The following is a 16,639-nucleotide window of genomic DNA, read 5'->3' as shown; positions in this document are numbered from 1 at the left end:
GATGACGTCAAGACTGCAGAGATCACATTAACCAACAGCCAGATTCTAGCAGACTTGAGTTCTTATCTACAGCACCTTGACAGCCCCCAGCGAGCAAAGTTGACTACGTTGATACAAGACAATGTTTCCATTTGTCAGGACTTTCCAACGGTTACCAATACCTTAATCCAGGATGTGCGCTTGGAACCTAACGCTACACCGATTCGACTGCATGCCTATCGAATAAACCCTGTAAAACGTGCAGCACTGAAAAGGGAGATAGATTACATGTTGGAACACGACATTCTGGAACATTCAAACAGTCAGTGGGCATCACCTGTTATACTAATTCAAAAGGGAGATAACAGTTTTCGGGTGTGTGCTGACCTACGTCGCGTGAATCATCTCATCAAGGCAGATGCCTACCCTCTACCCCGCCTTGACGATTGCATCGACCGAGTTGGACACGCTCAATACATCACCAAATTGGACCTATTGAAGGGGTTTTATGCCATTCTGTTAACGGGGAAAGCTAAGGACATTCTCGCGATCATCACACCTGACGGCCTCTTCCAATTTCGAGTGATGCCGTTTGGTTTAAAGACTGCCCCTGCTGCCTTTCAAAGGATGATGAACCATGTGTTATCAGACTTAGAAAACGTCAGTGTGTATCTGGACGATGTGGTGTTAGCCACCGACACTTGGGATGAACATTTAACCGGTTTACAACAAATATTCAGTCGCCTACAGAAAGCTAACTTGACTGTGAACCTGTGTAAATGTGAATTCGTGAAGGCTTCAGTGACCTACTTAGGTCATACTATCGGACATGGTTGCGTCGCCCCACTGCAGGCCAAGACACTAAGCATCAGCCAGTATCCTGTACCGACCAACCGTCGTGAAGTTCGCCGGTTTCTTGGTATGGCCGGTTATTATCGTCGTTTCTGTGCTAAATTTGCGACGGTAGCTGCACCCATCACATCGCTGCTAAAGAAGGAATCGAAGTTCCAGTGGTCAGATGAATGCGAGAAGTCATTCAACCGTCTTAAGCAGATGTTCTCCTCGTCTCCCGTGATGGCAGCACCAGACTACCGAATGCCTTTCAAGCTGGCTGTGGATGCCAGTGACGTGGGAGCTGGAGCTGTGCTGTTCCAAGAAGACGAAAATGGACTGGACCATCCTGTAAGTTTCTTCTCCAAAAAGTTTGACAAACACCAGGTGAACTATTCCACTATAGAGAAGGAAGCCTTGGCCATGGTACAAGCTCTGAAGCATTTTCAGATCTACGTGAAATCGGCATTGCATCAAGTGGTTGTCTTTACGGACCATAATCCGCTTACTTTCTTTCACAGAATGAAAGCCACCAACCAGAGAGTTTTGAGATGGAGTCTTCTTCTGCAGGAATTCCCAATTACCATTGAACATATCAAGGGCACATCCAATGTAATCGCTGATACCCTGTCCCGAAGTTGAACGTTGTGATAATGTGTTGACGTTCTTGATTTCTGTTTTTGTTTTTATATATTTTATTGTATACCAGGGACTCAGAGACTCAATGTGATTACTGGTAGTCACCTTATTACTATAAATGCCCGGATGCGTCGGTTAACGCACTCTTGTTTTGTTTAAATGTAGTATATTTCCCTATTCCTAGAGTAGAGGAAATATCCTTTTTGAGGTGGGGGTGTGTGACGGAACATGCTCTTATCTTTTCGCCTGTGGCTATGTCCATTGTGTTGGGGGCTAGTGCAGCTTGGTTACGTAATACCTCCGCGCGACCGTACCTCCTAATACACACCCAGACCAGTTGTGGAGGCCATGTGGAGAGTGGTTACGTAATACTTCTGCGCGACCATGGTATCTCTAGCGAACTGGCGACGACCAGTCTAGGCTTGTAAGAAAATATACTGTCTTGGTCGCTGTGGAAATATACACATCATAAGATTCTGGTCCCGCGTACTATCTCCGGACCAGTCTGGGATTTTATAATAAATAGTTAGGATTTTAGATATATCAGGGAGAAACATTGGAAGTATCCAGGGGAACGGACGTTGTCCAACTGAACGAACTATATTAGTTCAGACCGGACTTGGTAACTATATATTTCTGCTCTGTTGTATAACTTTGATGTGATTGATGTGACTTTAAATATTCTAATACTGTATTATAGAAATATTCTTTAGACAGTGTCTCCGGTAATCTGACAAAGTAAATTGTAGGCTTCACTGTTCTAATATTTTTATACGAGTATTTTGTAAGATAAAGCTTAGCCGGTCATCCTAGAGTACCTAGGTAAACTGTAGGTTATTGTCTTTATTGTCTTTACCAGTATTAATTCTGTATTACAAGGTTACTGAATGAGTATTTAAGGGTTAATTAAAAATTAACCAGTTAGGAATAGAGTTGTAATTCCTTTATTAATTAAGTTCCCCTGGCAGCGTTTCTCAATTATCACACGTGTGTGTGTTGTATCACGGTGAAGTGATTAGAATATTGTGTAAACTAGACACTTAGTGATTAACTAATTAAGTGATTAGCTCTGGGTTGTTATTATATTGTTGTTGTTAATTAACTACTGCGGCAAGTACTTTGTCAGCGTTAGAGTTAATACAGATTCCAAAGTGTATTGTGTTTTGTTGTGTTTTCTAGTGAACTAAACGTGCTACATATATATATATATATATATATATATATTTATATCAGATCCTATCTCTGATTACTCCTAGAGCCGGGCCACTCGGGTAGTAGCCTGCCCGATACAGAGAGATCTAATAGATATACAGTTAGGAGAGATATTTGGATAATCGTGTTTTATTCAGTTACGGGTATTATCAGGATCCCCGTGACAGTGGAGTATATGTATACGTGTTTACGTTTGTGTGTGTGTGTGTCTCTCTCTCTCTCTCTCTCTCTCTCTCTCTCTCTCTCTCTCTCTCTCTCTCTCTCTCTCTCTCTCTCTCTCTCTCTCTCTCTCTCTCTCTCTCTCTCCCTCCCTCTCTCTCTCTCTCTCTGTCTCTCTCCGTGTTCGTGTGTGTGTGTGTGTGTGTGTGTGTTTTATGCACGTGCATGTTTATATAAATAATAAAGTATTTAAAACATTGTTTAAACATAATTAAAAAAAACACAATTAATGTCTTAAGGATGCTTACCACAGTTGGCAGTCGCTGCATCCTTTGTAATGTCTCCAGTAGCACTAAACTGTGTGTTGATACTTGTGGAATCACTCGTGGAACATCCGGTTCCTTTCGATCCCATTAGACATTCCGCATACTTTCTTAAGGCGCTGCGATAAAATGTTACAGAATCAACACTTTGGTTACAACCTATTCAGAAGCCACCTATTAAAACAATATCTGTTAAAGATGGATTATTATAGGTAAAATGTCATATTTGGCAATTTTAACATTAATTTGTGAATTAAAACAAATGTTTTGTTTATCACCACCACTAGAGCATGATGGAACCATTGGGCTATTTCACGTTCCAGCCAGTGCTCCACAACTGGTGTAACAAAGGCAGTGGCATGTACTATCCTGTCTGTGGGATGGTGCATATAAAAGATCCCTTACTGGTAATCGAAAAGAGCGGGTTTCCTCTCTCAATATCTGTGGTCCTTAACCATACGCCATATAACCGTAAATAAAATATGTTGAGTGCGTAGTTAAATAAAACATTTCCTTCCTTCCACTAGAGCATAATCATCGGCTATTGGATGCCAAACATTTCGTAATTTTGACATATAGTCTTAAAGAGGAAACCCGCTACACTTTCCCATTAGTAGCAAGGGATATTTTATATGCACCATCGCATACAGGACAGCACATACCACAATAATTTGTGATAAATAAAAACATTAATATTTTCCTGCAACCACTATATATGTAAGCAAGGTGTGATGACTAGACATTGGTGGGAATGAGAAGGCAGACAGGTTTTCGAAAGATGAAGGAAAATTGAAGACAATCTCAAACCAGTCAGCACAGGAAATGGAGACGAGGCCCGCTGGAGCCGAGACTCGTTATTCTTCAGGAATGGAGAGTTACGAAAATATATTCCCCTACTTAAAGTGGCAGACCCTAGTTTCAACCCGTAAGAATGAACACTAAGTTTAATTTATTTATAAACCAGTAACGCATTTCAATAAACTTACAACAGAGTGAAACAAGAGTCTGTGACGCTGAAACGGTGAAATACCTTTAACAATAGACTAAATTGCGACTCCATAAGGCCACCTATTTTTTATTAAATGGTTTACGGATTTTTTTTCCACAAAATATATGTAGGTGGTCGAAATAAAAATAAAAATAAACGTTTTGGATCCATTTTTTTTTATTTTTTTTTCTGACCAATTTTTTTCTGTCGGAGGAAAAAAAAAGAAAATTTTCAAATCCAGAAAATTCGTTTTTGTCAGCGAAATGAAGTTTTCTACTGAGATGTATGCGGCCATTGGAACTGATTGAACGCTGGAACGCTTCTCGTTTCGACAGCCTGCACCACCAGGTTGGATTCTTTTTTAGCGAGATTCCTTGCCTCCACGTCATTTCTCCGTCTGACTGTCGACTTGGGTTTTTTCGTGACTCGTATGACGGCCATTCTGCAGAACGCCACGGTTGTTCGCGTTTAGTCTCTACATGTCCAAGCCTGTCCTAGCAGCACTGGAGGATTGACCGCCCCACTCTAAGAAGAAATAGGAAGCGGGGTCGGCCCCTACTACTCTTTTTCTAGACTTTACCTTGCTTTATAGTGATACCATCTCGTATCCTCCGGAGTCGGGCCGCACCACTATACCAAACCATGACGACTGGACTATACCCTAGTCTGATACTCTCTATCGTTCAGACGGATCCGGCTTCTCAAGATCTGTATTTCAGCACAGCACTACACCTTCAACGTCTATCGACTGTCAATCTAGGGGTTTTCTTGACGGGATGCAACCCATCTCGTCCCTTTAAGCTGTGCACCCAAACGGCCTTAACGAGGCCACTCGCGTGGACATATCGATCGGACTTTAAACTTTTAGATCTGCGTTCAAAATTTTATGTCGAAATTACTTCTTTTTTTAAATATTATTAAATAGTCCGACCTCTCTTCTTTCTGTTATTTAATTTCGGACTGTCCTTCTAAAATGCTCCAAATTATATAAATATTCGGCCGAGCAGTCAATTCTTTTTTTTTGTGGCTTGTAACCTTTTTTTTTTTTATCTATTCTATTAACTTTTTTACTAATAGCTACTTTCAAAAAATTTTGCCCATATTCTCCCCCCCCCCCCCCCCCCCCCCTCCATCCCGAGTCAGGCCACCGATCTTATCGGAGGTCGGACTCGGGATGGGCGTGTTCGAAACCCTAGTGGTATATGGGCACGTTAAACTAGTTATCATCATCATCATCATCATCAAATCCAGATTATTCATCATGAACACACACACACACATATATATTGCAAATGGATTTTGTGGTTGCATGTACTTTCTCATTCACTACCATTCTGCTTCCCGGGTTTTACAGTATTTATATCTCGTTTAAATAACTAATGTGGATATATTCATGTTATTTCAAAACAATTACACTAATAAATATATAATCGGGGCGAATCGACTCACTTTTGGGGCGAAACGACTCCGTACGAATAAGATTTTAGAACGAACCAACCCTGGTATGGGTGAACGGGTCTAAGGGCGAAACAACACAGGGTTCAAAATGGTTTTAGGGCGAAACGATCCGGATTCAACAGAAATTGGTCTGCACATGTCGTAATTTTACTGCTTTGGCATTCAGGCATATAAATACTGTATTATACATAGATGCTTATTGATTTATACTTTTGATATGTATTTATGATGTTGAATTAGTTAATACAGACATACTACGATAAACTGTTCAATTCTGCTACTTGAAATTCTGATTTCGACATATAGCCGCTTTCCGCAAGTATCAATAACAACAACAACAAGATGGTGGCCATGCACCTGTGCACCCGCACAGTACACGGCAAAGTCAAAACGCAACGTACTTCTGAATAAATAATTTAACAAAGACAGAATATGATTTGACAAGTATAATTTTGGGAAAAATACCCTTGAAAAATACCCTTGAATTTTTTTTTTTTTTTGGTCAGAACGGCGGTAAAAAAAAATTTTAAAGTGTAGGTTTGCATTTTTTTTTTTTTCCACCGGGACTTTTTAATGAACTTCGGCGGATCCGTAAACCTATTAATCAAAAACGACTGGCCTAACCGTTACCTTTCAGACGCACTTGCATTTGTTAAAATATGCAAAATGCATTTTGATATTAAAAACACCAGGATGACCAGAAACACTTCGGATGTACGGAAATGGATCATCTAAATAATACAATCTAAGTATAATATGATTTCAGCTATCAAAAACGGCTCTAATAGTGTTAAATATGCCTTAGTGTTTACCAACTAGGGTATGTGACTTTAAACTGCACCAAGTACATACATTTTGACGAACAGCCGCCAGTCTGATTCTCGACATGAGCAGGACTACGACTTTGACACGTCCGTACTCGGCAACGTTGAGCCCGATACTTGAACTATTAGGACTAGAATGAAATACGTTTTCTGTCAGTCAGCTGAGTTACTCACGTGCACTGGGCGGCTTTGGTACTCGCTGCCGATTTGTCTAAAGTGTATGTACCTGCACATCCAGTACAAGTATCACCGCTGATTGACTGAATCACTCCTGTAACACATGGCACGTTAGGATAAGATAAGGTAAGATAAAATAATGATACGCTATATGGCATGATAGGACAAGACAAGATACGATACGATATTTAAGATATAATAATGATACGATATAATATGATATGATATGGTAGATATGATGTAATATGATATATATGTGATAGGATAGATACATCAATGAATGCACGTTCAACGACACCATATCACTAAAATACATCGGCTCTTGGGTGTCAAACTAAGGTAAATACAAAGTTAGGCAAGATTAAAATGTACAATAAAATTCATTATCGCTAAATAATATGATATATGTTATGGTGTAATACGAGTCGACATGATACATGGTATAGTCAGGTCAGGTCATGTATAAACCAATACACTGCAATACAATACAAAATAATATATGGATGTAGGTAGGTAGTAAGCAAGTATGCATGTAGGTAGATATATACAGATACACACATACACTCAGACACATAATGCACATATATAAACATGCATGCATACATACACACGCACGCGCGCGCACACACACACACACACACTCACACGCACACATACACTCTCACACACAGACACTGTCACACATACACACACATACACTCTCACACACACACACACACACACACACACACACATACATACATACATACATACATACATACATACATACATACACACACACACACACACACAGACACACAGACACACGCACACACACACACACAGACACACACACACACAGAAAGAAATGTTTTATTAAACGGCGCACTCAACACATTTTATTTACGGTTATATGGCGTCAGACATATGGTTAAGGACCACACAGATTTTTTTAGAGGAAACCCGCTGTCGCCACATAGGCTACTCTTTTTACGACAGGCAGCAAGGGATCTTTTATTTGCGCTTCCCACAGGCAGGATAACACAAACCATGGCCTTTGTTGAACCAGTTATGGATCACTGGTCGGTGCAAGTGGTTTACACCTACCCATTGAGCCTTGCGGAGCACTCACTCAGGGTTTGGAGTCGGTATCTGCATTAAAAATTCCATGCCTCGACTGGGATCCGAACCCAGTACCTACCAGCCTGTAGACCGATGGCCTGCCACGACGCCACCGAGGCCGGTCACACACACACAGACACACCCACACACACAAACACACACCGATACACACACAGACATACCCACACCCACACACATACACACACAGACACACACACACACACACACACACACACACACACATACACACACACACACACACGCACACAGACACACACCTATATATGAATAAAAGGTCCACGGGAATAACCTATGATGCAGCATTATAACGGTCGTGTATGTCAAGATCTCAGTGACACACAAAATTAAATACCTACAAGTATGGTAGGCTATTAAAAGATTATGCTTTCTTAGGCATAAATTGTTCACGAAAGAAAGAAAGAAATGTTTTATTTAATGACGCACTCTACACATTTTATTTATGGCGTCAGACATATGGTTAAAGACCACATATATTGAGAGAGGAAACCCGCTGTCGCCACTTCACGGGCTACTCTTTTCGATTACCAGCAAGGGATCTTTTATATGCACCATCCCACAGACAGGGTAGTACATACCACGGCCTTTGAAATGCCAGTCGTGGTGCACTGGCTGAAACGAGAAATAGCCGAATGGGCCCACCAACGGGGATCGATCCCAGACCGACCGCGCATTGAGCGAGCGCTAAATTGTTCACGATTGCAGAGATATAAACTTTAATTTTTTTTTTAAATAGCACCGTATCAAAAATGTGACAGCACGTTATTCCCGTGGATCCTATCTATTTATCTATCTATCTATCTATATATATTGTTAAATATTGAAGTTCAAATCTCTGAATGTTTTTTGTTTGTTTGTTTTATGGGTCACGAGATACAGTATATCGATTATGCTGTACAAAATGAAATGCAACCAACCTGCCAGTATGACAAATCCAAACAGAGTATTCATCTTGGAGATGAGCTTCTTTGGTTCAGTCTACGTCGGGAACGTCTGAAGACCACTTTAAAATTTAGGAAGTGCTGATAGTTAGACTGTTATCCTATTTATGTATTCTCGTCACTAAGGAATATGTCGCAATGAAACATAAAGATTCCAAGGGGTGGGGCTCGACATTGTATAGTATAACTACCACTGTGTGATTATTTAAAGCAAAACATGGTTGCTATGAAAGATTACTCGTATACAAACACTTACCCACGACTCTATCGTCCCTGATGTTGGCTATTTTTAAATGTTATTCTTTGACAAAAGCTTGCTGAGATTGCGACATGACACAGACCTAAATTTCAGTGACAGTCTCCTTTGTTTATCGTACCATGGAAGTTGGTGTCGTCATTAAACATATAAATAACATTAATAATGAACGGTTCGGCGTCTCCGTTTGAGTAGATTAAAAGAGTTGGTTTATTTAGATTGTAAATAATATAAACAAATATTTTAATCTAAAGCCCATTTGTTTTGGCATGGTGTCAACAAGATACCCGGGCTCACAATCGGGAGTAATTTCGAAGTTGTGTTTTTTAAGAACGCTTAAAATTTAAAAGAAAATAAAACGACAAAGGCAACTTTATTTATTCCAATTAGGTTGCTTTGTTTCACTCTTATGACCATGAGGCGGGGCTCCAATCCTCAAATTAGGGCACAAAAAGATATTTGGGGCAAAATGAGTTTGCCTGAAACCTTTATTCAGTGACATATTTCCATCATTCTACCAACAATATTCCATGCACAAATGCGTATTGATTTGTTGCAATACTATAAACCATTTGGCAGTAATACTAATATGAAGAAATAATGCTATCCGGACTCGGACATTTCTGTTTAATTTGGGCAAACATCAGCCTGCCTCCAACCCCCCCCCCCCCCCCCCCCCCCCCCCCCCTCCCTCTTACAAACTTGGGAGCTCGTACGCGTATGCTTATGACATGTTTGTCTATGTGAAGAAAAATAGAAATTTATTGTGATCATGTACGAGAAATAGTTTTCTAAAGAATAACCTGTTTACAAAAATAGTCCAGTTCTCTAATGCATCGTTAAGACGCTGACGGTATAATGTTTGTCAATGTTGGAAGTCTCAGCTATTGGATGTTTTGATTAAAAGTGAGAAATTCACTTGTGGATTTTCATTGCTGTTCAGTGTATTATTTGTCTTTTCTGTGTCATGCAAATATTCGACCCAGATTTAATATGCGATATATCATTTTCGATTGTGATGTTACCTTGGTTATTTTTGTTATACCTGGGTAATACGTCCAGTCTTTGTGTTAAAGCACATAGAGAACAACCCGGGTCAACATTGCGCGTGGGAGCCAACTTGCAAACACAATTATGTGTTCCCTTTAATTTGGTTAACTCACACATCGCTGTACTCATTTTAGTTTTGTCATGAATTCCTCTTCTTTCTTCTCTATTTTGCTTCTCAACATAACGTTTAACAAACCGTTTTAGGGCAAGGGGCCGACCGACCGACAGACCTACTATTTCAAAGGTTGAGTCGGGTTACAGTCAAACAAACATTATTATTATCCCTGTGAGATAAGTTAAATAGGTCAGAATTGTTTTGAAATATCTGTTTATAGAAACAGAAAGAGCTCTGCTAAAAGCTTTGAAGTGTATGTAAACAATTCACTACAGACTAATACTTGTCTTACAGGTAAAGCCTTGACCATCATATCTGAATGCTGTATGTATGAAAAAGTTTGTTTTGTTTAACGACACCACTAGAGCATATTGATTTGTTAATCATCGGCTATTGGTTGTCAAACCCACTACATTTTTCCATTAGCAACAAGGGCTTTTTTATATGCTCCATCCCACAGCCATGATAGCACATACCACGGCCTTTTATATACCAATCGTGGTGCTCTGGCTTGAACGAGAAATAGCCCAATGAGCCAAGCAACGGGGATCGACCGCACATCAAACGAACGCTTTACCACAGGGCTATGTCCCGACCCATATACAGACGACGAAACACAATAATAATAATAATAATAATATAATAATAATAATAATATTATTATTATTATTATTATTATTATTATTATTATTATACTGATATTTATACACTTAAATGTCAAAATAATAATACAATAATAATAAACATTAAAATGTTTGAACACCTGCCCTTGTACTCACTTGCTCAGTCGGTTGAGCGCTTCCCTCATGTGCTTTCGTCGCAGGATCAAACCACATCAGTAGATCCGTACAACTGAATGGTGGGGGGGTTTTCTCGTTTCAACTAGTACACCATAACTGGTCAAAGGCCGTGGCATGTTCTTTCCTTTCTTTGACATCCAATAGCCGATGATTAAAGGTCCAGGATTATGGCACATTATTAATACACAGTATATATACAGTATTACAGTCATTTTTTGTAAAACGCTTGGGAAAAATAAACACTGCTCAGGTCGATTTGTAGCGCATCAGACCTGTGACGTGGTATGCGGCGGATTCCACTCATTCTGTTAGTAGGTCTGAAAATTATTTTTTTCCCAAAACAGCCGATTCTTAGCGGACGGTAGTTTGGACAGTTTAATCTTATTACATTTGTCCATCTACTCTAACGGTGCCTCAATTGGTGAGGAAGAAGGAGAAAATCCCTATCAATTTGAGACGGAATACATAAACGATGACCTGGTGAGTCAAAGGACTATGTATTGAAGTGGTATACGAAAATGTTCCAGATGGCGGAACACTACTCACCGATCTTGAAAGTTGGTAAGACAAATTTAGAATTGATCTTAATTATAGAGATGGTATATATTGTCAAATTATTTTATAGTCAATATAGGGTCTAATGTTTAGACAAAATATCCCCGTCTAGACATTTTCAATGATTACTTATTGTCGTGTATATGTAATGAAAGATGTAGGCTACCACAATCTCTCAAAACCTTGAAATGCTGTTTGATTATTTTATTTTGGGTCATTGTAGTTTCATCATCAAAAGACAATTTTTAGCCAATTTGTTCAAAAAATAACAATTGGGTGGGTAACATCTGAGAATATTTGCCTAGTATAGTTGTAGTAATAAACTTGGTAACATGCATATATCATTACTTATAATGAATAATAACTTGTGCAAAAGAAAAGAGGACAAGGTTGTTAACAGTTTCATTTGAATATTTATTTACATGATTATATACTAATTGATCCACACTATATACAGGGCTAGTTCTGGGTCATCAGAAAATTTTGCCAAATTATCTATCAAACTTAACAGTTTTAAGAAACCCAGTTCTTTTGTGACAAAAGATCAATTATTTTGCCAAATTAAAATGAAATTTGCCAATTGTGTTTGAAAATGGCGAATTTGGCAAGTGCCGGAGCTAGTCTTGCTATATAATATGAAAATTAAATTATCAGTTGATTATATAAGGACAATATACATAAATGCAATTGCAAAGCACTACATACATACGTTAAAAAAATTAAATGGATATGACTTTTATTATCACAGTGAATAAGTGACATATTTACAACTATTTACATGAAAGACTGATTTAACATCCCCACTCTGTATCTGTGTGTTATCCAGGTGAAATTAGTTCTGTTGCTCACATCAGTATTTATTTATACTTGTTAATCAATAGTTAATCACAAACTCCAGCTTAAATATCTATATCTCCATGATGTATAATTTTATAGGGTAAGATGTTACCGAACAATTCATAATTTGAGGTACATTCTGTCAGAACACATTCCCACAGCCCTCGAAATAAGTTGCCAACAATTGGTCAAGCCTTGCATTTTCACGTTAGAATACAAAGGACAAGTGCTTATTTCGAACACTGTTAAGTATTGACTATTGGATGTCAAACAGTTGGTTGTATTGACAGTCAGAGGCAATCTGACATGGGGCACTGCTTGGGACGGCATAAAAAATGGTCCATCTTAAGGATACAGTTCTTGGACTAAAGCAGTTATATTTTTCCTCCGGGTGGAGAGGGTTGAGGGGATTTCATCATAGGTTAACAAACATACAACTGACACAATCGATTAGAATTATTTGAACACGTATTGTATTCACCAGGATATATACCCTACAATTTAATAACTATTTAATTTATTGTTTCTTTATGTACACATAAAACAAACATCAACGCCAACATTTTTACATTAATTCCACCATCTAAACTGGAGAAACATTTAACCGTTAAGTTTTCCCCACACAATCGATTATTAAGTATTATGATATTGGTAGAACCAAACTTGTTTTCTTTCTTTTTTATCCCACTGCCCCCTTTCCTTTCTCTCCTTTGAATTCCATCTCATTTCTTCCCGATCTGGCAACTCCTCCTATATGTCAACTTCTTTCACCTCCACATCCCAGTCCTTGTCTCTCCAACCGCGACAGGTGCTTGTCTCTTGTGGCTATCTGTGCCACACACCTGCCATTCCCCATCAGCTTTTAGCTGTGGGCTTAGTCTGACTACTTCGGGGAGTGTTCAGTAGTTACTTCTGGCATTGTTAAGAGACACTTTTAACCACCTACTATGCACCCCTACTACCGGTGGTCGTTAGTTAGTGCCGTGGGTCAGACCAGCTTTGTTAGCGGCAGAGGTGTGGACAGCTCAGAAGACAGAGTCGGAGGAAACTGATAGAAAGGATTGAATCAGATTGAAATCGTGGGAGAAATTGGAAAGTTGTTTTTTTATATTAAGATAATGAGAATGATTGGCAGAGGGTGATAGATGAGAAAGATGAATGAATGTGTGAGCCAGCTTTGACGGGATTTGAACCACTGTCGTCAACTTGATTGTCCAGCTGATTATCCACTAGACCAGGGAGCTCACTAGGAAGAACCAAACTTAGACATTTTCGATTATAATCATTTACCAATTTAGTCATTCCATATTATTTCACTTAGTATTTTAATAAACACGTTTTGGACTATACATGCAAGTGTGTTAGTTGTTGACACATGAGTTCCATTTATATAACATTTTCAGTGCTATAAAAACATTTTAAAACTGATTGTTAACACAAACATCAATTTTCTGTTTTGGGTGCAAATGTGGAAAATGTGCAATTATGGATATAACATTGTGTGTAGTTATGGCTTCTTCGATAACTGGTCGCTTAAAGTTGGAATATTGAAAGCTGGGAATGTTCAAGTCCAAGATGGAGGAAAGTTCTGATGGATTTGATATCACTCCATCAAACTGCGTGGTCATCAGTTCGTCAGTGTACCCTGAAATAATAAGCAATGTAACCAACTATATTAATAAAACAATTATATATATATATATATATAGATAGATAGATAGATAGATAGATAGATAGATAGATAGATAGATAGATAGATAGATACATACATACATACATACATACATACATACATACATACATACATACATAGATAGATAGATATGTATAGATATCTATATATATATATATATATATATATATATATACACACACACACACACACACACACACACACACACACACACACACATACATACATACATACATATATATATATATATATATATGTGTGCTTTTGTATCCATTAGCCATATTTATTTTGTTTCTAAGATGATCAATGATATATTTTTTATGTTGTTGAAAATGATCTATATTTGGCTGGACGCAGCCCAGTGGTAAAAGAGCTCGTTTAATGCGCGGACGGTTTGGGATCGATCCCCGTCAGGCCCATTGAGCTATTTCTCGTTCCAGCCAGTGCACCACGACTGGTATATCAAAGGCCGTGGTATGTGCTATCCTGTATGTGCATATAAACAATCCCTTGCTACTAATGGAACATGTAGCAGGTTTCTTCTCTAAGACTGTGTCAAAATTACCAAATGTTTGACAACCAGTAGCCGATGATTAATGTGCTCCAGTGGTGTCGTTAAACAAAAACATAATTTAATTGACTTTGAAAATTATATAATAATTTGCAAGTGTCCTAAATGTGGGTTGCACATTCTCGTGTGTACAAGCCAGAGACAAGTTGCTCAAAGCATATATATACACAGAAAAAGTTTGTATTTAATTATGAAATACTAGCTCCATATTTTTATCGTTCTAGGGTTAGTACCCTCCAATGTCGAGACAAACCCATATGGGGGGACCCACACTATGTAAGTATATGTGTGTGATTTTATAAAATTTAATAGTTTAAAAACGTTTATGGGGGTGTATGGTCCCCGTGCCTCCCGCCATCCAACGCCACTGGTACCCTCCCGGCCGTGTGTGTGTGTGTGTGTGTGTGTGTGTGCGTGTGTGTGTGTGTGTGCGTGTGTGTGTGCGTGTGTGTGCGTGTGTGCGTGTGTGTATGCGTACGTGTGTGTGTGTGTGTGTGCGCGCGTGCGTGCGTGTGTGTGTATGCGTGTGTGTGTGTGTGTTTAACTTGTAACTCACCTTTTTAGCTCTTAATTTAGCTGGTGCTCGTCGTGGTTTCCTGTTTGCTGTCATGCGCAATCGTTGAACTTGTACCAGTGGGGATACAGGCTTGGAACAGATAAGTTCAAAAAGAAAACAGTTTAGGTGCCATACAATAATGGTCATAATCCCCAGGGGTGAAGTGGTCACTGCAGATCCTATCATATCGTGCCGGTCCTTCCCATTTCCACTGAGCTACTAAAGTTCGGGAAAACATGCAAACTTCGCTTGTCGTTAACTGCAGCTTTGGTACATCCAAACACTGAACAATGGTTCTCCATGTTTCACATTTGAAAACTATCTCTAAAACAATATTCCATCCATACAATTCAATTCACTGGAATAACATTTAAAAAACAAAACAAAAACGCGTTCCAAATCAAATGTGTGAAAAGGTTAGGTCAGGTCAGGTGTGAAAAACGCTTTCAGAGTATGCCGCATACCATATCATTGGGTCACGTTATTTAGCATTTTGGCAAGCGTAAATTGTTATTGCGAATATATATATATATATATATATATATATATATATATATATATATATATATATATATATATATATATATTGTAAAAGGTATACGTAGATACCAAACAGTAGTGAATTACGTTTTCGATAAACCTGGACCTTTAATTAATCAATGTGCTCTAGTGGTGTCGTTAAGCAAAACAAACAAACTTTTATACTCACGTGCATTAAGATTATGATAATATAGAATGTACACAGGAATAACATACCGACAATCCAGAGAATGTTAACTGTTATCCTGTGAAAGTAGCTCTCTCCAATATTAGGAATAGAAGGACAATGAATGTAAACAATAAAGGAATAAACACATTAATGAAGATGTAGAATAGTATCTTAGGAACAGAGTAGCCACTGTAATGTACGCTGCACTGTATTAAATGAATATATATAAACACTTTGTAAACGACAGAGTCATTGGATGTTCTTGACCATGTTTTAATGTCCATATAGGAAAGTAGCCATACGGTGTACTTCTGTTAGCTAAAGCAATGCAAACATGACGTTATTTTCAATTCACACAAAGAGCAGCCAAATGTTGTACAATTTAGATCAAAGCTGAAGGTACATTTACACATGTGTAAGAATTATACCATTGTGCGAGACCACGTGTAAGTACACAACTATGTGTTGCTTGCTCATAATTAACCAGTGCCACTGACTTTATAGCTCATAAGACCGGCCTCGGTGGCGTCGTGGTAGGCCATCGGTCTACAGGCTGGTAGGTACTGGGTTCGGATCCCAGTCGAGGCATGGGATTTTTAATCCAGATACCGACTCCAAACCCTGAGTGAGTGCTCCGCAAGGCTCAATGGGTAGGGGTAAACCACTTGCACCGACCAGTGATCCATAACTGGTTCAACAAAGGCCATGGTTTGTGCTATCCTGCCCGTGGGAAGCGCAAATAAAAGATCCCTTGCTGCTAATCGGAAGAGTAGCCCATGTAGTGGCGACAGCGGGTTTCATCTCAAAATCTGTGTGGTCCTTAACC

General features: G+C 38.8%; 1 protein-coding gene across 1 annotated transcript in view; it reads right to left on the bottom strand.

Annotated features, from left to right (window-relative positions):
• LOC121380497 overlaps window positions 1-8,741 on the bottom strand; it is a 15,124-nt gene extending 6,383 nt beyond the window's left edge. Inside the window, exons 1-3 of the mRNA XM_041509326.1 lie at window positions 8,648-8,741; window positions 6,588-6,684; window positions 3,129-3,262 (exon numbers count right to left, since the gene is read on the bottom strand). Of these exons, the coding sequence (XP_041365260.1) occupies window positions 3,129-3,262; window positions 6,588-6,684; window positions 8,648-8,681 (265 nt within the window). The 5' untranslated portion in view covers window positions 8,682-8,741. The remainder of the gene's footprint in view (window positions 1-3,128; window positions 3,263-6,587; window positions 6,685-8,647) is intronic.
• Window positions 8,742-16,639: the final 7,898 nt, after the last annotated feature.

This window comes from Gigantopelta aegis, chromosome 9, assembly GCF_016097555.1.
Source record: "Gigantopelta aegis isolate Gae_Host chromosome 9, Gae_host_genome, whole genome shotgun sequence".
NCBI lineage: Eukaryota > Metazoa > Mollusca > Gastropoda > Neomphalida > Peltospiridae > Gigantopelta > Gigantopelta aegis.
This window is presented reverse-complemented; position numbering and strand designations above follow the sequence as displayed.